At 41.4% G+C, this 24,934-nt stretch overlaps 1 protein-coding gene across 7 annotated transcripts in view; it reads left to right on the top strand.

Annotated features, from left to right (window-relative positions):
- Window positions 1-24,934, top strand: part of ALG9 (ALG9 alpha-1,2-mannosyltransferase) — a 97,390-nt gene that overhangs the window by 64,535 nt on the left and 7,921 nt on the right. For all 7 annotated transcript variants that reach the window (XM_019036650.4, XM_055355502.2, XM_019036649.4 and 4 more), the window contains one exon: window positions 5,233-5,363. In XM_019036650.4, the coding sequence (XP_018892195.3) occupies window positions 5,233-5,363 (131 nt within the window). The remainder of the gene's footprint in view (window positions 1-5,232; window positions 5,364-24,934) is intronic.

The following is a 24,934-nucleotide window of genomic DNA, read 5'->3' as shown; positions in this document are numbered from 1 at the left end:
AGTATTAAAATGTCATACTGAGGGCTCCCTAACCAAAAGAAATCTAAGCATAAGACCCTCAGTGTCTCTGTCTCTTGTTGGTTCTGTTTGCTTACAGAGGCATGGCACTTGTAAAGCTTTTAAAAACTTGTTTCATGTTCTTATAATCCTTGGGAGATACAGAGTGGGTGTTCAGACCAAAAAGGCTACTTCCTGAAGTGTTTATGCAAAGGATCATTTTTAGAGAGTTATGTGGAATGGAATTGGGTCTGACGTCAATTCTCAGTGTGCTTTCTCTCCCCTGGAGGAATAGGCCATATGTAGAGACAGATGTGAGACTGAAGTCTTTTTTACATATAAATAATGCTGGGAGAGAATGAGAACATTTCTGTAAGGTGGAGGTTGGGGAAGAACAGAGTTCACGGTAAGCCAGAGATGACCAACTTGTTCTTGTATGCACTTCTAAAAAACCTTCTAGTAATGTATAATCTATAAGCCTAAATGTGTGTAAAGTATTTGTACAGTAAATTAGTAGTAATAATAATAGAGCAAGTGTCTGTGTAACCCAGGTCAAATAATAGAACATTGCCAGCACCCAGGAGCTCCCCCAGAATTCCTTTTGATCACCTACCCACACCCCTGTTCTGAGGGAGTCTCCTGACTCCTGTGGTAATGATTTTCTTGCTTTTCTCTTTAGGTTTATGACTTTTACATGTGTCCCTAAATGACTTAGGTTCATTTTGCCCGAATCACACTGCATTTATCCTTTTGTGTCTTGATCTTTTCACTCAACATTTTGTTTATAATAATCACACATGTTATTGCCTGTGGTTTGTTCTCTCATTAATATTTCATTGTATGACTTTACCACAATTTATTGATTATTTTACTGTTGACGGGTGTTTTTGTTTCCAATCTGGGTTACTACAGATAACACCACTTTGAACATTCTTGAACTTTTCTTTCGGTGCAGGCATTTCTGTTGGATATACATTAGGTTGAACCATATGAATTACCATTTTTGTGGCTCAAACATCAAATAATAATTTCATGTGGTTCAATCTAATAATTAGGGGTAGAATTGTTAGATCATAGGAAATACATATGTTCAATTTTAGTAGATTTTGCCAAATAGTTTTCTAAAGAACTCTTACCAACTTAATTTCCTGTTAGTAATGTATAATTGTTGCTCCACATTCTGGCCAACACTTGATACTGTAATTTTTTTTATTGTGGTTTTCATTTGCATTTGCTGGTTACTAATGAGGTTGAATGCATTTTCACTTGTTGTGGCCTTTTCAGTTTATTCTTATAAAGTACCTAAGTCACTTGCCCGTTTTTCTTTTGGGTGGTTTGTCTTTGTCTTGTTGATTAGCAGGAGTTATATATATTCTAGATATGAATCCTTGATGGTTAAATGTATTACATATATCTTCTCTCATTCTGTGTTTTTTTAATTCTTAATGTTTTTTGACTCACTGCAACCTCTACCTCCTGGGCTCAAGCAATCTTCCTGCCCCAGCCTCCCAAGTAGTTAGGACCACAGGTGTGCACCACTATGCCCAGCTAATTTTTTTATTTTTTGTAGAGATGGGGTCTCACTATTTTGCTCAGGCTGGTCTTGAACTCCTGGCCTCAAGTGATCCTCCCACCTCAGCCTCCAAAAGTGCTGGGATTACAGGCGTGAGCCACTGCTCCTGGCCTTAATGTGTCTTTTGGTGAAAAGGTATTCTCAACTTTAATATAGTCAAATGTATCGTCATTCTTTTTTATAATTAATGCTTTATCCACAAACTCTTTTACCCAGGATCTTGAAGATATTCTTTTATATTATATTCCGAGAGCTTTATCTTTTCATTGTTAGGCCTATCCATCTAAAGTTGATTTTTGCATGTGGAGTGAGGTTAAGTTTCAATTTCATTTTTCCCCTAAGGGATATCCAGTTGTCTTAGCACCAGTTGGTGAAAAGACAGTCCGCTTCTTTGAGGTGTCGCTTCTGTCGTAAATAAGGGTCTGCATGTACCTGCATCTGATCTAGGCTCTTTGTTCTATTTCATTGGTCTGTTGATCTATTCCTCACTGTATTAATTTCTTTTTTTTTTTTTTGAGACAGAGTCTTGCTCTGTCACCAGGCTGGAGTGCAGTGGTGCAATCTTGGCTCACTGCAGCCACTGCCTCCGGGGTTCAAATAATTTTCCTGCCTTAGCCTCCTGAGTAGCTGGGACTACAGATGCCCACCATCATGCCTGGGTAATTTTTATATTTTTAGTAGAGACGGGGTTTCACCATGTTGGCCAGGCTGGTCTCAAACTCCTGACCTCAGGTGATCCACCTGCCTCGGCCTCCCAAAGTACTAGGATTACAGGCGTAAGCCACTGTACACGGCCTACTGTATTAATTTCTATAGCTTTACAGTAACTAAGCCCCCACCTTGTTGTTGTTTTTCTTTTTAGTGATGAGGTCTTGCTGTGTCACCCAGGCTGGAATGCAGTGGCATGATCATAGCTTACTGCTGTCTTGACCTCCTGGGCTCAAGCAATTTTCCTGCCTCAATCTCCTGAGTAGCTAGGACTATTGGTGCACACCACCATGCCTGGCTAATTTTTAAATTTTTGTGGAAAGAGTCTCACTGTCTTGCCTAGGCTTATCTCAAATTCTTGGCCTCAAGCTATCTTCCCACTTTGGCCTCCCAAGGTACTAGGATTACAGGTGTGAGCCACCATGCCCAGCCTGTTCTTCTTTTTTAAGAGTGCCTTGGCTATTCTTGTCTTTCTGCCTTTCCATACACATTTTAGAATCCGCTTGTTGAGTTTCAAAAAAGTCTGTTAGGATTTTGATTGAGATTATATTTAATTTATCAATCAATTTGTTTAGAATTGACATATTTATAATAGTAAGGTTTTCGTCTAGGAATAAAATATATCACTACATTAATAAGGTCTACTTTATTGTGTATCAAAAAAATTATTTGAAATAAAATTCACCATTTTAATGTTTTTTAATCATAAAATATGCACAACACGAAATGTACAATTTTAATCATTTTAAAGCATACAATTCAATGGCTTTTAGTACATTTATAATGTACAACTCTCACCAGTATCCAAGTTTAGAAGATTTTTATTATGCCCCCCCCCCCCAAAAAAAACCCATACCCATTAAATATCCATTAAGCAGCCACTCACCAGTTCATAGTAACCTCTGTTTTCTGTCTTGGAGGATTTGCCTATTACGAACATTTCATATAAATGGAATCGTATATATGTGGCCTTTGGTGCCTGGCCTTTTTCAGTCACAGCAATATTTTTAAGGTTTATCTGTGGCATAGGCTGTATCAGACCTTCATTCCTTGTTATGGCTGAGTACTGTTCTATTGTATGGATATACCACATTTTAATGGTATGGATATACCACATGAATCTATCCGTTGATGGGCATTTGTCAATAAAATTCTATCCTTTTTTTTTTTTTTTTTTTTTTTTTTGAGACAGAGTCTTACTCTGTTGCCCAGGCTGGAGTGCAGTGGTGTAATCTCGGCTCACTGCAACCTCCACCTCCCAGGTTCAAACAATTCTCCTGCCTCAGCCTCCCAAGTAGCTGGGATTACAGGCCTGTACCACCACACCCAGCTAATTTCTGTATTTTTAGTAAAGATGGGGTTTCCCCATGTTGGCCAGGCTGATCTCGAACTCCTGACCTCAGGTGATCTGTCCACCTGGGCCTCCCAAAGTGCTGGGATTACAGGCGTGAACCACCGTGCCCGGCCAATAAGATTCTATACTTTTTTATGGAGCACTTTCATCTTTTATTATGTTTATTCTAAGGTAAACATTTTCAAATGCTTGTAAATTATATTTTTATAAAATTTCATTTTGTTTATTGCTATGGAACATATGACATTGATTGACATCCTGTAAGTCTAAATTTTGCTAAACTCTCTTAATAATTCCAAAATGTATTTGTAGAGTCTTTTGGACCATTATATCGTTGTGATGAATGAGTTTTGTTTCTTCCTTTCTGTTTCTTCTGCCCTGTGTTTCTTTTTCTAGTCTTACCCTACTGACTAGATCCTCTAATACAGTGTTGAACAGAGTAGTGATAGCAAGCAGCCTTGACTTATTCTGGATCCCAAAGGAAAAGCTTTTAGTCCTACAACATCAAGTGTGATATTTGCTGCATATCTGTACATGTTTCAAATAGTCTTTATTTTAGCTGACATCTAACAACCTAAGAGGACTCTTTTTTGGTTTTAATTGTTTTAAAAATATTTTTTTGAAGCAGGTCTCTCTTTTGCCCAGGCTGGAATGCAGTGGCATGATCTTGGCTCACTGCAGCCTTGACCTCTGAGGCTCAAGTGATCCTCCCACCTCAGCCTCCTGAGTAGCTGGAACTACAGATATGTGCCACCACACCTAGCTAATTTTTGTATTTTTTAAAGAGATGGGGTTTCGCCATGTTGCTCAGGCTAGTCTTGAACTCCTGGGTTCAAACGATCTGTACACCTTGGCCTCCCAAAGTGCTGGGACTACAGGCGAGAGTCACCGGACCTGGCTCAGCATAGTTTTAAATGAAATATTTTAATATTTTCCTTTGAGCATCTACAATATTCTGATGTATCCATGTTATCAGCAACTGGCTGACTCTGTTTTTGTTAATATACAATATTAATGTAATACATAGTATTAACAAAAGCAGAGTTCTGATATCTCACTTTTACTAAACTTTTGCTGCAGGAGCCGTTCCAATGTCTCTGTCAATTCTGTTGAATATTTGAAGGAGATGATATGTATGATATTTCTGTACCCCTGTGAGGTGTAGCGTAACCTCCCATGGCTGTCAGGAGAGGCAGGCCTTCTCACACATTAGCATCTGTGTTTAGTCATGCCCTTTGAGTCTGTGGAATAAGAGGTGATGGACTGCAAGAGAGCAGTAGTGAGCAGAAGAAGATAGGTTTTCCAGAGGGAGATTGTGGGCTCATGGTGGCTTTGGAAGTGTTTATGGGACTAGAAGGACTTAAGAACTCAACCTAGAATCAGACCAGCCAAAGCTTACCTATGGCTGAATGAGTGTGCCTCTCCCCCACAAAAGCCTGAATACTCTTATCTGCGTGAAGAGAGCATAGGCAACATTGTCTGAAGACTTGGATGTTTGTTCCTCCAAAGCTCTGTGAATTTTTAGGATTGCAATTGCTGTTCTCTACCCTGAAGGGACCTTCAAAATTACTAATGAAGAGTTGGCCTTTCTCCATTTCAGATTGATATCAGTAAATGCCATTATTTAGTGGATTTGGACACCATGAGAGAAACACCCCGGGAGCCAAAATATTCATCCAATAAAGAAGAATGGATCAGCTTGGCCTATAGACCATTCCTTGATGCTTCTAGGTATGTGGCTTTAATCCCATGGGATATTCCAGGACTAGTATGGGTAAAAATTGGATTCTAGGATTATATAACTTCCAGTCCTGGGTTGACTCTAGTAGCCATCGTGTGTGTGTGTGTGTGTGTGTGTGTGTGTGTGTGTAATGGAGTCTCACTCTGTTGCCCAGGCTGGTGTGATCTCAACTCCCCACAACCTCTGACTCCTGGGTTCAAGTGATTCTTCTGCCTCAGCCTCCCAAGTAGCTGGGATTACAGGTGCACACCACCATGCTCGGCTAATTTTTGTATTTTTGGTAGAGACAGGGTTTTGCCATGTTGGCCAGGCTGGTCTCCCAACTCCTGACCTCAGGTGATCCACCCGCCATGGTCTCCCAAAGTGCTGGGATTACAGGCATGAGTCATCATGCCCGGCCCATCATTTTCTTTTTATTTGGGCCCAGTTTCCTGAGAAATCTAAAAGATTTCTTTTTTGAGGCACCAGAATGCAAAGTATATTCTGGTTTCGCCCAAGTGAAAGCATCCAAGTAAAGCAGATAGGTCTGCTGAAGAAAGCACAAGTGTTTGACACTGATTATTTTTGGCAACCAACTTCAGCTATCTTAACTGAGAGCATTTTGACACTGTTAGGAAGATTGACTATGCCCTTTGAGGAACTAGAAGTTCATGTTCATTATTTTCAGGCTCAAGCCTCAGCCAGGGCTGAGATAGGCCTTATTCAGTCTTAAATAGAGAGACCAAATGGACCAGGGCTTGACTCGCTCTTCAGAAAGGTCTCAGAATTAATGATAAGAGGGGATCAGGCATTCAGATAAGGGAGTAATGGGGAAGAGGAGTTGGAGGGGTCAAGGTGTCTGAGGGCAGAGGTCCAGGTAAACAGACAGTTGGAGTTAAGGAGATCCAGGGAGGCCTGGTGAGCAGAGCCCAGGAGCCAGGAGGTCTGGAAGGAAGCAAAAGACAGAGGACCTGGTCCTAAGAGTCAGGTCTGGGGCTTAGAAACGTACTGGGCCCAGGCCCAGGACAGGACTCCAGAAAGACGAAGTAAGCACAGGTACTAGGTGTAAGCCTGAGGAAACAGAATATTGATCAGGATACCAAGACAGGAAATGAAATATGGAGAGAAAGGCATGGGTCCCTAATTACTGAAACTGAGGTATAAGGCTGGTTCTTCATGAGTAAGCAAGAATCCAGTTGTTCTGAATGAGTTCAGTTAGAGCTGGACTAGCAGGAAGGCTGAGATGCTCACCTGCATACCAGGTCACTAGCTTGGTCATAGAAGTGAGGCCAAAACTGAGTTTGGTGAGCTGCAGGTGCCCAGGCAGGTCATTGTGCTTTTAGACTGAGTCTCTCCAGTGACTTTATAGGTAATTATAACTGGCAAGGAAGGGACGGTTGGGGAGAGGAGGGCAGTCAAGAGGCACCTGAGTTCTTGAGTGATTCTCAAATGTAGGCTCTTGAGCCACACTCTCATCTTGTAAGTCTTTTTGTAGCCTGAAGCCATTCCCTCAAGTATCTGATACATAATTTCTAGGAGTGCCATTTCTACATAATGGGAAATAGTGCTTCCTCTTAACAACAGCAACAAAAATTTTTTTTGAGATAGTCTCACTCTGTCGCGACGCTGGAATGCAGAGGCACAATCTCAGCTCACTGTAACCTCTACCTCCTGGACTCAAGCAGTCCTCCCACCTCAGCTTCCCAAGGCACCTGCCACCACTCCCAGCTAATTTTTGTATTTTTTGTAGAGACGGGGTTTTGCCATATTGCCCAAGCTGGTTTTAAACTCGTAAGCTCAAGCTATCCGCCCACCTCAGCCTCCCAAAGTGCTGGGATGACCCATGGTGCCCAGCCTTAACAAAATTTTTTTTTTTTTTGAGACGGGGTCTCGCTCTTTCTCCCAGTCTGGAGTGCAGTAGCACGACCTCGGCCCCAAAGTGCTAGGATTACAGGCGTAAGCCACCACACCTGGCCCTTAACAAATTTTTTTGAGAGCCTGCAATGTTCTCGGTGATTTGGACATATAGTGAATAAAACAAAGATCTTTCTCCTAGTGAAGCTTATTGTTTGGAGGTGGGTAGGGAAGACATATAATATACAAGAAAATAAGTTATATAGTATATTAGAGGATGATAAATGCAAGGAAAAAATGTATTGGGTTAAGAGGAGCATTGAGAGTTCCACTAGAGCTGGGGGTTACACTTTGAGCTAGGGTGGTCAGAGTCGGCCTCAATGAAAAGATGACATTCAAACAAAGACTTGAGAGATGTAAGGGCATTAACCATGTGGACATCTGAGGGAACAGCTAGTGAAAGGCTGTGGCATAAGGAAGAAACAGGAGGCCAGTGAGGCTGGAGCTGAGCAAGAGTGAAGAATAGCAGGTGGTGTGGTCAGAGTGCAGTAGGGGTGAGAGTGCAGGTTATAAAGAGCTTTGTAGGCTATTGAAAGGCCTTTACTCTCAATTAAATGGGGAGCCACTGTAGGGTTTTGAGCAGAGACTTGATATAACTTTTATTTTAAAAGGATCATTTTCAGTTCTGTGCTGAGAATAAATGGTAGTAAGTAAGAATAGAAGCAGGGATACCAGTTAAGCCACTATTGCAATAGGCCAGGCAAGAGATGAGGGTTCTTCAGATCAGGGAGAGGGCAATGGAGATAAGTGAGCGGTGGTTATGCTGAGGATATAGAGAAATGCACTGAATTTGAGGTGTGAAAGAAAGGAGTCAAAGATGATCCTAGGGATTTTGATCCAAGCAACTGGAAAAATGAAATTGCTATTAACTGAGATGGGAGAGACTGCAAGTAGAACAGGTTTTACAGTTTTAGGGGTAGAGTGAGAGATAAGCTTTGTTAAGTTTGATATCAGTCAAACTTAACTGTTCAGTTGCCAGGCAAATAGAATTATTGAACAGGCAGCTAGATATACAGTCTAGAGTTCAAGGGGGAAGTCTGAGCTAGAGACTCAGACTCATTTAGAACTATTGGCATTTAGATGATATTTTTTAAAAACATGAGACTGGATGAGATCATCAAAGGAGAGAATGAAGTTAGGGACGAGATGAGGCCAGGGAAACTCCAGTGTGTAGAGATTAGGGAGAAGAGGAGGAACCAGCAAAGGTGACTGAGGGCAATCATTAGTAAAGTAGTAGGAAACCCAGAAGAGGAGAGTACCCTCGAAGCTAAGGCAAGAAAATGTTTTCAGGAGGAGGGAGTGGTCACCTGTGTCAGAAGCTGTTGATAAATCAAGTAAAATGAAGAATAACAACTGTCCATTAGATTTGGCAACTGGTAAAGGCAATTTGGGTGAAGTGGGTGGGGGTGTAGGGACTGGAGATTGATTAGAAAGGTTGAAGTGAGAATAGTAGAAGAATTGGTGTAGCAAATATGGACAAGTCTTTTGAAAGAGTTTTGCTATACAGGGAAGCAGGGAGATAGGGCTATATCTGGTGGTGGGTGTCAGGAAAAGTGATAACTAGAGATTTTTTATCTTTTTAAAAAAAATTTTTAGTGTGGCCAGGCACGGTGGCTCACACCTGTAATCCCAGCACTTTGGGAGGCTGAGGCAGGTGGATCCCTTGGGGCCAGGAGTTCGAAACCAGCCTGGCTAACATAGCGAAACCCTGTCTCTACTAAAAATACAAAAAAAAATTAGCTGGCTATGGTGGTGAGCACCTATAGTCCCAGCTACACAGGAGGCTGAGACACGAGAATTGCTTGAACCTGGGAGGCGGAAGTCGCAGTGAGCCAAGATCACACCACTGCACTCCAACTCCAACCTGGGTGACAGAGCGAGACCTTGCCTCAAAACAGCAGCAACAACAACAACAACAAAAAAGCAATGGATGAACCTACATTGACACATCATTATCATCCAAAGCCCACAGTTTACATTAGGGTTCACCGTTGGTGTTATACAGTTCTATGGCATATAATGTCATGTGTCTCCCATTACCGTTTCATGTGAAATAGTTTCACTGCTCCAAAACTCTGCTCTACCTCCATGCTCTATTCTCCCCCACTACATTCCTGGACAACCACTAATCTTTTTACTGTCTTCATAGTTTTGCCTTTTCCAGAATGTCATATAGCTTGAATCATACAGCATATAGGCTTTTCATATTGAGTTCTTCACTTAGCAAGCTGCATTTAAGTTTCTTCTGAGTCTTTTCATGGCTTAATAGCTTATTTCTTTTGAACTCTGAATAATATTCCATTGTCTGGATGTGCCACAGTTTATTCACCTACTGAAGGACATCTTTGGTTGCTTCCAAGTTTTGACATTGGTCTTAGTTCAGACTGCTATAACAAATGACCATAAACTGGGTGGCTTAAACAACAAACGTTTACTTCTCACAGTTTTGAAGGCTGGAAGACCAAGATCACGATGCCAGTATAGTCAAGTTCTGGTAAAGGCCATCTTTCTGGCTGCAGACAGCTGACTTGTATCCTCACATAGCTGCAAGAAGACAAGCTAGCTCTCTAGCCTCTTCTTATAAGGACATTAATCCCATTGTTGAGTGCTCCACTCTTTTGACCTAATTCCCTCCCAAAGGCCCACCTCCAAATACCATCACATAGGTGAGTGTTTAGACTTCAACATATGAATTTTGAGGGGACACAAACAGCCCATGACAGCAATTATTAATAAAGCTGCTATAAACATCCCTGTGCAGGTTTTTGTGTGGACATACATTTTCAACTCCTTTGGGTAATACCAAGGCGTATGATTGCTGGATTGTATGGTAAGAGTCTGTTTAGTTTTGCAAGAAGCTGCCAGATTGTCTTCCAAAGTGGCTGTATCATTTTGCGTTCCTACCAGCAATGAATGAATGAGTTCCTGTTGCTCCACATCCTTGCAGCCATTTGGGATTATCAGTGTTTTGCATTTTGACCATTCTAATGGGTGTGTAGTGGTATTTCATCGTTGTTTTAATTTACATTTCTCTAATATGATGCAGAGCATCTTTTCATATGCTTATTTGCCATCTGAGTATCTTCTTCAGTGAGGTGTTTGTTAAGTCTTTGGGCATTTTTTAATCCGGTTGTTCATTTTCTTAGTGTTGGGTTTTTTGTTTGTTTTTGAGACAGGGTCTCGCTCTGTCACCCAAGCCGGAGTACAGTGGTGTAGTCATAGCTTACTGTAACCTCTAACTCCTGGGCTCAAGTAGTTCTCTCGCCTCAGCCCCCAAAAGCGCTTGGATTACAGACATGAGCCACCACACCCAGTCTTATTGTTGAGTTTTAAGAGTTCCCTGTATATTTTGGATAACAGTCCTTTATTTGATATGTCTTTTGCAAGTATTTTCTCCCAGTCTGTGGCTTGTCTTCTCACTGTTGACAGTGTCTTTCACAGAGCAGAAATATTTTATTTTAATGAAGTCCATCTTCTCAATTCTTTTTTCATAAATCATGCCTTTGGTGTTGTATCTAAAAAGTCATTGCCAAACCCGAGTTCATTTAGATTTTCTCCTGTATTATCTTCTAGGAGTTTTATACTTTCAGTTTTGTTGTTGTTGTTTCTTTTTTTTTTTTTTTTTTTTGAGATGGAGTCTTACTCTGTCACCCAGGCTGAAGTGCGGTGGCACACTCTCAACTCACTGCAACCTCCACCTCCCAGGTTCAAGCGATTCTGCTGCCTCAGCCTCCCGAGTAGCTGGGATTACAGGCACCCACCACCATGCCCAGCTCATTTTTGTATTTTTAGTAGAGGCGGGGTTTCACCATGTTGGCCAGGCTGGTCTGGAACTCCTGACCGCAAGTGATCCACCCGCCTCGCTCTCCCAAAGTGCTGAGATTACAGGCTTGAGCCACCATGCCCAGACTATACTTTTACTTTTTACATTTAGGTCTGTGGCCTGTTTTGAGTTAATTTTTGTGGAGTGTGTAAGATCTGGGTCTAAGTAAATTTTTTTTGCATGAGGATGCATGCTTGTTCCAGCACCGTTTGTTGAAAAGACTATCTGTTTTTTATTGTGTTGCCTTTGTTCCTTTGTCAGAGATTTATAGTTAACTGTATTTGTGTGGATCTATTTCTGGGCTCTCTATTCTGTTTCACTGACCTATTTGTCTTTTCTTTCTCCAGTACTACACTGTCTTGATTATTGTAGCTTTATAGTAAGTCTTGCAGTTTGGTAGTGTCAATCCCCCAACTTTGTTCTTTTTTTTTTTTTTTTCCTGAGATGGAGTCTTACTCTGTCACCCAGGTTGGAGTGCAGTGCTGTGATCTTGGCTTGTTGCAACCTCTGCCTCCCGGGTTCAAGCGATTCTCCTGCCTCAGCCACCTGAGTAGCTGGGATTACAGGCACGTGCCACCATGCCTGGCTATTGTTGTATTTTTAGTGGAGATGGAGTTTCACAATGTTGACCAGGCTGGTCTCGAACTCCTGACCTCAAGTGATCCTCCCACCTCAGCCTCCCAAAGTATTGGGATTACAGGCATGAGCCACTGCACCTGGCCAACTTTGTTCTTCTTCAATATTATTTTGTGGATTCTGGGTCTTTTGCCTCTCCATATAAACTTTAGAATCAGTTTGTCAACATCCACAAAATAACTTGCTGGGATTTTGATTGAGATTTTATTTAATCTATAGATCAAATTGGGAGGAATTGACATCTTGACAATATTGAGTCATTCCTATCCATGAATGTTGCTAAATTTATCCTGAAGTATTGCATTTTGGGGAGTGTGATGGTAGGAATCTGGACATTTTCTTCTGATGGCCTTGCCTTTCTCAGTGAAGTAGGAAGTGGGATTATCAGCTGAGAAAGGAGCTTAAGGGATGAGGTGATAAGAGATTTGAGGAGAAAGAAGGTGTGAAATAATTGAGGAGAGCGAGAGACACAGAAGCTACAGAAATATAGTGTGATTGGAAGACAGGATCCAGAACCCGTTGGAGCCTTAAACGGGGCCATGTAGTTGCTTTTTCTCTTCTTCACTTTTGTATAGTTACAGCTTCACTGTGAGGCACGAAACAGGTAAATTTAACTGGGGTGTTTTTTTTTTTTAAACTTTATTGCAGTATAATTTACATATCATGCAGTTCATCCATTTAAAGTATACAATTAAATGATTATTACTAATGTTACCAAGTTGTATAACCATTGCCACAGTTCAATTTTAAAACATTTTTATCACCGCAGTAAGATACCTCATTCCCACTGCCGTCTCCGGGCATCCCGCTAATCTATTCTCTGCTTCTATAGATTGCCTTTTCTGGACATTTCATATAAGTGGAATCATATGTGGAGTTTAGTGTCTGGCTTCTTTCACTCAGCCTGTTTTTGAGGTTCATTCATGTTATAGCATTTATCAGTAGTTGTCTGTTTTTATTGCTGAATACTGTTCCATTGTTTAATCCTTCACTAACTGATGGACATTTCAATCATTTATACTTTTTGGCTATTAGGAATAATGCTGCTATGAACCTTCTCCACACATCTTTGTGTAGGGGCTTGGGCTTTAGTTAAGAAAGTTCAACACAGCCTGAAGGAACAAGGGAGCCGAAGGTTTCTGCAGGGAAGTGATCTAATGAGTAACCATGACCTTAAGTTGGTAAGGAGGGAAGTTAGGGGAAAGCACTGGGAGAGTGGGAGACAGTGGAAGATGGTAGGATCATGGATGGGTGTTCAAAACGTTGCCAGAACTGCAGTAGTAATAGGAGACAGCTGGAGAGATAGAAGCAACAGTGATGGTAGGAAGTTCTCAGCATCACATGTGTTCTTTGGTACCTGGCTTGTTGTTTGTTATAGTATTTGGGGGTAGGGCTCTATTGTGCCTTCATTTTTTATTTGAGAAAACTGTGACAACATGAGACCTGGGCCTGGAAAGATCCCCAGCTCTGAGGGGACAGCAGATCTCAAACAACCTTCCTGGTAACAGGGGAATGCCTTCAGAGAATTTTCATTTCCCATAAATTGTGTTCAGGGCATGATTTTCACAACCACCTGTTAAGAAGGAAAGAATCATTTGGGTAAAGAGCTGAAGAGGTACAGTTCATGTGTAAAGTATAGTGAAGACAGCATGAGGTTTGAAGACCTGTGAATTTAATCCTGGCCACTTGCTGTTCATACCATTCTGATTCCAAAATTTCTATATCAGTAAAACAGTAACTATTTTATGTATTTTCTGGGATTGTTATAAGAATTAAATGAGATTGAATATATGAAAGTCCGTTTACATTCTAAAACATTATAGAAATGTTAAGCCTTTTAATTAATCAGCAGGCTGTCTAGGGTTCCAGAATTATGCTGATTTTCTTTACATTTATCTTCCTCAGCATGTTCTAGTATATATTGGTCTAACTGCAAAAACAGCAGGATGCCACAGCCAATTTTGCCACAGCAGTTTCTGTCTGTCAGCACCATGACATATGATGTTGCTGACTTTGGGCCAATTAAGGTAGACTGTACTGTCAGAGCCTGTGTGCCTCAGAGCTGAGGTGATGCATGAAATGCTTTTGTGAGCATAATCTTGAAATGCCTTCAAACTTATTTACTGGAGCAATTAAAGTTCCTCTGTCATCTTGAAACAATGATTTTTGTACTTTAGCAATTTATATATTAATGAGAAATAATGGTCCATTCATATATAATGGTCATTTACGTCTTAGACCCTAGATAAGATGGGGCTGCACACCTCGCTATTCTCTAGCTCTTTCTGAGAAAAGAAAAAGGTTTTAATAGGCCTATGACACATAGCCACATGATTGGTTTAGAAATGTAAGTAGGTTAATTTCTCAAATGTTTAAGTTCCTAAAATTTAACCCTGCTTTTTTTATGGTTTATTTTTCTCAGATCATTTGTTCTTTCTTCCATTGTCTGTCTGTCCACCCATCACTCATCTCCAGTTAGCAAATATTTATTGAACACTGCCAGGCACTATGATAAATCATAGGTAGACAGGGATAAATAACAGTACATACCAGGTCGCTGTCCTCTTGGACCTTACGATACAATGGTGAGGCTGACCTTAAACAAATAGCCACACAAATCAATAGGTAATTACAAAATGTGTTATGTGTTGTAAGGGGAAAGTACAGGGTGTTGCAAGAGGAGTGAGCAGTGGGGAGACACCTGGAGTTTTCCTGGTATGTTCTTAAGTCAGCTGGTTAGGCAGGTTTGGAGATCAGAAAGTATTTACTGAATATCTGGTATGCCCTTGTTATAGAGTTAGATTCTTTTTTATTTTATTTTATTTTTTATTTTTTGAGACGGAGTCTCGCTCTGTCACCCAGGCTGGAGTGCAGTGGCATGACCTTGGCTCACTGCAACCTCTGCCTCCTGGGTTCAAGTGATTCTCCTGCCTCAGCCTCCCGAGTAGCTGGGACTACAGGCGCGTGCCACCATGCCTGGCTGATTTTTTGTATTTTTTAGTAGAGACAGGGTTTTACCATGTTAGCCAGGATGGTCTCAATCTCCTGACCTCATGATCTGCCTGCCTCAGCCTCCCAAAGTGCTGGGATTACAGGTGTGAGCCACCACGCCTGGCCTAGAGTTAGATTCTTTAAGGCACATAAAGGAAGTGATTAGACACTTGAATAACTTACAACTTTTGCAGGAAGACCTACACATATGAAAACAACTTGAAAATAGTGTTAAGACCATAGAGGCACCAAATCATGTGCTAGAACTTTAAAGAAAGGAGGGACCTGTGGAGATTACAGTACACTTGGAAGGCTTCCTGAAGGAGGGGGTGCTTGAGCTGAAGAAAAGTAGGATTAAATAAGTACTGGTGGTAAGGAGGGAAGAACCACTTACCTAATTCAAGAAGCAATCATGAGTAAAAGTGGAAAGATATAAAATGCCTGTTGGATGAGGGGCCCATAAGTCGGCATCAAAAAGTTCTATTTACCTCTTTGGCTGGTTTGAATTTGCTTTTATGTAAGGTAATCTATAATGTATCATCCACATCAGAAGTCTTTTGAAAGTGAAAGGGGTCCTGTCCTGGATAAATTGAAATATATGGTCATCTTGCTTTAATGTGACCCGAGTAAAGAGACTTGTTCCAAAAAGCAGGATAGGAGAAAGAAGATACATAGATATATTTTCTTTGTTCCACAGTCCATTTACTATGTGGATTTGCCCATAGTTTACTTATTTGATTTAACTTGCTGACAATTATTATTATTGTAGCCTAGATTGGGCCTCAGCAGTCTGAAAGAGAAGCAATCAGGGTAGTTTGAAGGCAGTACCAGCATGTTTGTTTGTTTGTTTGTTTAAAAAAAAAAAAAAAAAAGGAATCAGCCGGGCACGGTGGCTCATGCCTGTAATCCCAGCATTTTGGGAGGCCAAGGCGAGCGGATCATGAGGTGAAGAGATTGAGACCATCCTGGCCATAGTGAAACCCCGTCTCTACTAAAAATACAAAAATTAGCTGGGCGTGGTGGTGCATGCCTGTAGTCCCAGCTACTCGGGAGGCTGAAGCGGGAGAATCACTTGAACCCGGGAGGTGGAGGTTGCAGTGAGCCGAGATCGCACCACTGCATTCCAGCCTGGTGACAGAGCGAGACTGTCTCAAAACAAAAAAAAAATTATACTGTGAGTTATATGTAATTGGAGTTTCCACTTCAGGGAGTTGCAACCTAAAGATGATTGGGACAATTTTGTGATTGGGGCAAATTTAGGAATTCCACATGTCTGTGAATGTGTGAAGAAGCCTGTTGAAATTGTTGCAAGATAAGCAACATCCTTATTGTTGGAGTGATGGAGAAGTACTTACTAAATAAGGCTAAGTGGTATTAGACCATTTGGGAGAATGACAGCCCAGATGTTCGTTCACTTCTTTTCCTAATTGGCTGCCTCTTTGCCTTATTAGAGGCCTACAAACCCCAGACCCCATTAGTTTGAGAGAAGATCCAGGCATAAGATCTTAATCACCACGTTCTAGTCCCTGCTCACACAACTAGTACCAGAACTGCAACTTCCATTCCCTGAGTTTGCCATGTCTCTCTGGCTAATTTTATAAAGGTTTATCAAACTCTTAGGATACAGAGTCTAAACTATTTGACAATATCACTTTTTAGACCAGACACATTTGTTACTCTGTGGCCATCTCATATTACATACTTTCTAAAATAAAAGATTTTTTTTTCTTTGAAGCATGATATAATTGTTACATGAATGAAATAGCTGACAAGTGGGCAGATGTAATGCCTACTCTGAGAGTCCCCAGAGAGGAGTGAAGGGAGAGTGTTGCAATAAATCACCAGCTCAGTGGTGGGTGCCTATCTAAGTGTGCTGAGAGATGTTTGGTTGTGGGAGTCTGGTGGGAAATGCCTCTCCAGGATATTGGAGTTGGCTTCATGAGCAACAGGGCTTGTTTGTAGCTTCGGAAACAAGTTGGGAGGCCCTGTCAGTGCTTTGCACAGCCACTTTCCACCCACTGTCCTCCTTCATTATACGTCCCTTTTGTCTTGCTTGCTCTGCTTTCACCTTTAGTTTGGGGATTGTGAGATTTTATTTTTCTCTATTTTTTTCTTTTCAAGACAGGGTCTTGCTCTGTTGCCCAGGCTAGAGTGCAGTGACACAATCTCTGTTCACTGCAACCTCCACCTCCTGGACTCAAGCCATCCTCCCATCTCAGCCTCCCAAGTAGGTGGGACTACAGGCATGGACTACCACGCCTAACTGATTTTTGTGTTTTTTGTAGAGACAGGGTTTCACCATGTTGGCCAGGCAATTATAGATGAAGAGTAAATACAAATAAGGAGTTAGATGTTGAACCTTTAGCTGGTATGGCAGGAGAGGGGCCTTTTCTAGTCAAAGGGCAAGTTGGGGACTGTGCTGATAACATATACGCTTATTATGTTCTTTCAGTGCCTAGCATAGGATTCTCAGTGGCCACTGAACTTTAGCTATTCTGGGGACTTTACTAAGACCATGGCTCTCCTTTTACCCTCTAAGAGGTGAATCCAGCAGCTCTGAGGCCTACAGAGTCCATTGCACTTATATTCATTTTTGTCCTATGTTGTAGAGAGTAATCTGGTTGAAGGGAGCCAGCCCTTAGCTCCAGCATAAGCAGAACTATTTCTCTATGGAAGATAAGACGACTGGAGTGATTACTGTAAAGGGCAAATTAGCCAGAAGCATTTGTTCCAGCTATTGCTGTGTAACAGTCATCCATACTTAGTGGCGTAAAACGACAATAGTTGATTATTGTTTCTTCTCATGGTTCTGGGAGTTGATGGGCTCAACTAGCCAGTTCTTACTCAGGATCTGTAATGCATTAGCCATCAGATAGTGGCTGGGGTTGGAGGCAGCTGAGTGGCTTTCTCACTCATATGTCTGGATGCTGGCTCTTGGCTAGATCTCAGCTGGGGCTGTCAGCCAGAACACCTATGTGTCTTCTTTATGTGGCTTGGGCTTCCTTATAGCATGGTGGCTGACTTCCAAGAGTAAGCATCTCAAGACCTGCATAGTTTTTTATGACCTAGCCTTGGAAGTCACACAGTATCACTTCCTCCTCATTCTGTTCATTGGCAGCAAGCCAGTTGAATAGCTCATGCTCAAGGGGAAAAGAAGTAGACTTCCCCTGTTGATGGGAGGAGTGTCAAAGAAGTATGGACATGCTTTAAAGCCACTACTTATCTTGCAATGCCATTCTCCATCCAAATTGGATAAACTTTGAAACTTTTCTTTTTAAAGGTGATTTCTTACAGAAGAGGCATATGGTACATGCAGTAGTCCAGCAGGCTTTTTCCATCTGCAGCTTCTTATTACCCAGGTGGAAGGGGAGACTCCACCCCATGGCAGAATTTGGTTGCAGGCCAAGTTTGACATGCTTCAGATGGTGCTTCCCTCCTTTGGATAGAATTAGTTCTCCCTCCTAAGCAGTAATTGAAGTGTTTTTGTTTTTTCCCTGTATGTCAATCATGGTGGTGCCCTTGGCTTCCTCAGCGATGCCAAGAATACTGAGAAGCAGGAAGAAGAGATCAGAGTTTCTATACTTTGGTATTTATCAACTTTTATTCTCTTATACTTTCTGTTTCACTGTCTATCAGTTTTTGGCTTTTCCTCCTTGTATTCTCCCAGAATACTTTCTTGAGACCCTTCGTCTGGCAGAGCTACCCCAGGCCAGATTTGGCTTCAAAACACATGGTGTTTTGCCATTATTCAGTTGCTTAATCATTAAGATCTGCTGACATTTTAAGAAGAATAAACCTTTTTTTATTTTTCTGAAGCTTAGAGAGTCTGCTTTCCATTGTTGTGAAATGAGTTCTCTAGAAAGAAACCATTTACAGACCATCTGTTCTCTAAGTCCATGCCATAGAAGCTCTCAGGTTTGAAGAGCATGTAACATGTTTTAGGACCACCACTGCTTTTAGCTGGCTTAGCCTAAGCAGGCAGCATCATCAGAGGTCTTTGTTCCAAGTTCCTTGAGAGTTAGAACCACATTACATGTTGATTCTCTACAACTCCTAGCACATTATAGAGTCTTAGAAAATATGTATTGATTATGTATTTCACATTCTTAAAACTGGATTTATACTAAAGAGAAAAAAGATGGTATGAGGTTTTCTTCAGAAGCTTCTGATGCCCTTATTTGGTAAAATAAAGATTATTGAATTATTTTAAGGCATACTCATTGTTTATTTCATCTCTGTAAAGCTTACCAGAATCATTTGCTGATGTGACCCCTAATCCTTCTATTTGTCACATAAAAGAAGCCCAAATGAGGGTCCAAAGAGCAGGGACGAAAACTCTCTCGAACATTGGCATCCTCTCCACAGGACTGATGAATGGGACATAGAGTACCTTTATATCTAAGTAGCTGTGAGATGGGAAAAAAGACTGGTGAAGAGCATTTCTCCAGCAACCTTGATGGGACTGAGGTCAGAAAATGGCCAGTTGCCTAATAGCATTTTTCCCCAGTTCCTCATTCTGAATATTTGCTAAAGATGACTGATCAAAAGGTTATGATGTTATGCCAGATGTTGGCCAAGGCCACAAATCAGTGGAATGATCCACTCTGTATACCAGTCTCACGATGCCACGATTCCAGTTTGTGCCTCAGTAAACTTCCTAGTCATTACACATAATGTATTTTTGGAGGTTGCTCCATATAGTCAAAATCATGAATATTTATTGAACATCAAGGGTCTGTTGAACATGCCTGCTGAAAGTAAAATATCATACTGGTCACATGGATAATGCTGATTCAGCAAATTCTGTGTAAACGGCCACCTGTGGGGTATATTGCCATTATACAATTATGGGACCTTTTGCAGTATATTTTCTTTAGCAACACGCCTTCCATGCCCCCTTGCACTCTGACATCCCGTGAGCCACCACAGCCCCCCAGCTCCCCACTCTAGACTTCTGCTTTGCTCTGCCCCACGTAATGGCTTTAGGACTGAATTGCTTAGGAAGAGAACAGAAAAAATAACTTTAGATTATTTTTGATATTTCCTTTTCCTTGTGGAAGATGAATATTGTAAGAAGGGTGGGAGGTAAACCAGATGCTCTGGTTTAAGAGTCAGAGCATAGGCGCTCATTCATTCACAGACTATTTATTGAGGACTTTCTGTGGCACTTTCCTAAAAACTAGAGATAGAGCAGTTAGATGAAATTCCATCCTCAAGGGACTGGTGGAGTATAACATACAGCATGGAACTCCTCTTTTGGATAACAGGGTTGTAAGTCACCTTTGCATTAGTTACCATTAGAATAATGTCTCTCACCGCATTTCCTGTTAAAAACTATTAAATAACAGTCACATTTTTGCTCCATACCAGCTTTTTGAGATGTGCTTAAATTGCTTGATGTGGAACTATAGGTTGACTATCACTAAGTCTTGAAGGAATTCTGAGATTCTCTTCAGAACTGAAGATAGCTGCAAAAGCCAAGTTCTGCACTAAAGGTTGTAGAAAATCTCTCGCTGAAAGGTGAGCTACATGCAAGAGAGAAAGAAACTAGCTTGAAAAAGCTGCGGCTGGAAAGATAACTGGCAGTGGGCTTAGATTACAGGTTTACAGGGGATATTAATGCTTGGATGGATGGGTGGGTGGATGGATAGATAGATAGATAGATAGAGAAGAGAAGAGAAAAACAAAGAAAGAGAGGAGGGGAGAAGAAAAGAGAGGAGAAGGAAGACAGGACAAGATGTGGGCCAGGCATGGTGGCTCATTCCTGCAGTCCCACTATTTGGGAGGCTGAGGCCACAGGATTGCTTGAAGCTTTAAGACCATCCTGGGCAACATAGTGAGACTCTGTCTCTATAAATAATAATAATGATAATAAATTAGCTGGGTGTGGTGGCACATACCTGTAGTCCTATTACTCTGGAGACAGATCAGGGAGGATCACTTGAACCCGGGAGGTCGAGGCTGCAGTGACTTGTGATCATGCCACTGCGCTCCAGCCTGGGCAACAGAGCAAGATCCTGTCTTTTAAAAGAGAAAGAAAACCTGGATACTAGGATGTTTTCTTCTTAAAATGAAAAATTGACCCAGCATCTCCATTTGTGCCTGCTGAACTGGTGACATCAGGGACTGGCAGCCAGTCATTCATTGACGTCAGCAAGAGCAGATTTAAATCTCCACAGCCGAATGCTCCTCAGCCCTGATAGATAGGGCCAGTAATTGAATTAGAAAACATTCTGAGCTGTGAGCTAATTATGCTGTGCAGGCAATTGCTTTGCCCAGATCTGTTTCATCCTTGAATCACTTGAGTGACTTTCTCACTGGGAGGGGAAGTATTTCAGTTTCCATGATAGAGGCACATATTTATGTCTCCCTGAATCACGCTGCCTGTGCTGCCCTAGGGCAGTACTTTGGCATTTCACTTTATTACAGACATTATTGTATGAGTTTTGATAGGCATTAGTGTTGTCTGTGAATCAGTCTGATCTTTGTTTCCATGTGTGTAAATGTGTGCATGCACATGTCATTCCAGTGCACAACAGCTCTTTCCTTTTTTTTTTTTTTTTTTTGAGCTGGAATCTCACCCTGTCATCCAGGCTGGAGTGCAGTGGCGCGATCTGGGCTCGCTGCAAGCTCCGCCTCCCAGGTTCACGCCATTCTCCTGCCTTAGCCTCCCAAGTAGCTGGGACTACAGGCACCCGCCACCATGCCTGGCTAATTTTTTGTATTTTTAGTAGAGACGGGGTTTCACCATGTTAGCCAGGATGGTCTCGCTCTCCTGACCTTGTGATCCGCCCGCCTCGGCCTCCCAAAGTGCTGGGATTACAGGCGTGAGCCACCATGCCCGGCCCGTTCTTTCCTTTTATAAAGGCAAATTACCAATTTGATTTCCTTTTTTCAATAACAATACAACAATTCAAAATGCCCCAGTTATGCTTAGTATATTAAAGCTTTTGATGATAAAATAATCTAGAACAGCAGCTGGAATGTTAGAAATGAAGAATTCAAGCCAGCTTGTTCTTTTAGTTAAAAAGAAAATCACAGGCCGTGTGCAGTGACTCATACGTGTAATCCTAGCACTTTGGAAGGCCAGGGTGGGAGGATTGCTTGAGCCTGGGAGTTTGAGACTAGTCTGGGCAACATAGTATGACCCCGTCGCTGCAAAAAGTAAAAAATTAGCTGGGAATGGTGGCACACACCTTAGTCCCAACTACTCAGGAGGCTAAGGTGGGAGGATCACTTGAACCCTTGAGGTCAAGGCTGCAGTGAGCTGGGATCACACTACTACACTCCAGCCCAGGTGAAAGAGTGAGATCCTGTCTCAAAAGAAAAAAAAGAAATTACAATATATTCCCATCCCAGCTTAGAGGTGAGAATGGGCCTAAGCATATATTGGCTGCTTTCTGATTCCATCTTCTGGAAGAAATTAGTTAGTGGCTTTGTGTGTTATAGATAGATAATGCTATTAAAGATCACAGCCAGAATCTGCAGGAGAAAAGGAGGTTTGTCTTCTAAAGGATTTTTTTCCAGTGCCACACTCTGATGTTAAATAAATAGATCCTTCTTAGCTTTTCCTTCTATGTAATTCTCACCTTTTTTGTAGTTTTGTGTTCTGGCTTAACTAGAAGTGCCTCCTTATTTCCTGAATACATTATTTAGAATTTGATGCTGAATTTCTTGTGATTGATTATGCACTGAGGGAGCTTGGCAAATCAGGATGTTTCTTGGATCTCATGAGGTAGCTAAGTCAGACCCATGTTTGTCCTTAGCAAGATGGTTATTCCAAACCACAAATTCACTTGGACTTTGAATTCCTCATTGAGAGTAGGAGGAACCATCATTGTGTTCCTGGCATTTAACCCATTGCTTGACATGGAGCTCATTCATTTGTAGTTAAACTAAATTGAATTAAACTCATATCTCATATGTGTGATATCCCTCTCTCGCTGTCTTCAGCAGTCCATCCATTCATCCTTCCTTCCATCCATCCAACATTTGTTTTTCAGCATTTACTATATGCCAGGCACATGTTGGTAGATAAAACAGACATGGCCCCTAGAATGTGGGTGTGTTTTGTGGGGGAGGGCAGATAATAAACTAGTTAACCAACAAATAAATAATACAAATTGTGAATTGTAGAATGAAGAAACACACAGGTGCACTGAGAGAAAAGAAGTGAGAGGTGGAAACCTAGGGTTTCCTAGGATTGTTGGAAGACCTCTCAAAGGAGGTTTTTTTTTTTTCCTGAGACGGAGTCTCGCGCTGTCACCCAGGCTGGAGTGCAGTGGCACAATCTTGGCTCACTGCAACCTCCACCTCCTGGGTTCAACCGATTCTCCTGCCTCAGCCTCCCAAACAATTGGGATTACAGGCGCACGCCACCACAGCCAGCTAATTTTGTATTTTTAGGGGTTTCACCATGTTGGCCAGACTGGTCTTGAACTCCTGACCTCAAGTGATTCACCCACCTTGGCCTCCCAAAGTGCTGGGATTACAGGCGTAAGCCACTGTGTCTGGCCAAAGGAGGTAACTTTTAAGCTGAGACTTTAAAAATGAGATGGACTCAGTCATGAGAAAAACAGGGTGGAAGAGTGTTCCTGGCTGAGGCAACAGCATATGCAAAGGCTCTAAGGTAGGAGGAACTTGTATTTTTGAAGAACTGAAAGGGGCCTGGTGTGGCCGGAGTGTAGAGGTCCGGGAGGAAGATTGCACAAGGTGAGGTGGAACAATCAGGCAAGGGCTAGATCTCCTAGGGCTTTGTAGGCAATGAGAGAGTTTGGGATTTATTCAGCCCACCTCTAGTTGCTGCTGAATGCACAGCATATTTAACCTGAGATGCCTGTAGATTTGGTTATGGTTAGACAAGTTGCTTTTCCTGCTTAGCGTACCTTGGAATATTGGATGAATAATATGAAATGATGTGCTACATGTTTATTAAATGCTGCTTATACACCTACCTACCCAGCCGTCAGCATTTGACCTCCCGCCTGAATGTTTGCATTATCACTTTGAACTTCTGTGTCAGCTGTTTAGAATTTACCATATGCTAAGTTATGATGATGTATCATTCATAATCTGTTTCTACCCAATTAGCTTATTAGCCCTTTGAGAAGAGAGACTTATATATCTTCAGAGCCAGCACACAAATGCTTACATATAGTAGGCACATTGATTTTTTTGTTTGATTGCTTTTTGTTTTTGAAAATCGAAGGTTTCCTTTATTTAAAAATTTGTCTACTGGTTTTAAAACATTATTATAAGTAATAAATTTGCCTACTCATATATATTTGAAATTTTTAATCATAGCAAATGGAAAACCAAGTAGATTGTTTGTGAAACAAGCAAATAAATGAATAACATGGTGTAAAGTACAAAGTAAAAGTCCTCTGCTCTATCATAGAGACTGCATAATTTTTGTTTTAATTGGTACTGCTAAAACTGCCTTTCTAAGTGGCTATGCAGGCTTACACTTTCACTGGCAATATCTGTTTCCTGATTCCTCATCAGTGTTTGAGACTGTCAGGCTTTTTAACTTTTCCAAACCTGATTATTGAAAATTGTGTCTAGTCTTGCATTTCCCTGATTGCTGGTAAGATTGATCATTATTTCATGTTTATCAACCATTTGCATTTCTCTTCTGTAATCATATCTTTTGTCATTTTTTCCTGTGGAATTGTCTTACTGATCACAGGAACAGTTTATATAGTCTAGATGCAAATCGTCTGGTACATATATTGCATTTTCTCCCAATCTCTTTTATTTTTTACCTTTGTTTTAGCTTGCCTTTTGAACACAACAATAATGCATAGTAGTCCTTCTTCTATTTCAGTCCAGCCACTTATTTTTTTAATTATTTTATTTTTCAGAAATGTGGTTTTGCTGTGTTTGCCCAGGTTGCCCTTGAACTCCTGGGCCCAAGCAATTCTTTCATATACCCAGGATTACAGGAACATACCACAACACCTGCCTAGTCTGTGTTTTATTTTGTTTTGTTTTGTTTTTGAGACAGAGTCTTGCCTCATCACCCAGGCTGGAGTGCAGTGGTGCAATCTTGGTTTACTACAAGCTCCATCTCCAGGTTCAATTCTCCTGCCTCAGCCACCTGAGTAGCTGAGATTAAAGGCACCCGCCACCATGCCCAGCTAATTTTTGTATTTTTAGTAGAGACAGGGTTTCACCATGTTGGCCAGGCTGGTCTTGGGCTCCTGACCTCAAGTGAGC

Source organism: Gorilla gorilla, chromosome 9, assembly GCF_029281585.2.
Source record: "Gorilla gorilla gorilla isolate KB3781 chromosome 9, NHGRI_mGorGor1-v2.1_pri, whole genome shotgun sequence".
Taxonomy (NCBI): domain Eukaryota; kingdom Metazoa; phylum Chordata; class Mammalia; order Primates; family Hominidae; genus Gorilla; species Gorilla gorilla.
The sequence above is the reverse complement of the archived record's forward strand: the minus strand, read 5'-3'. Positions and strand labels throughout refer to the sequence as shown.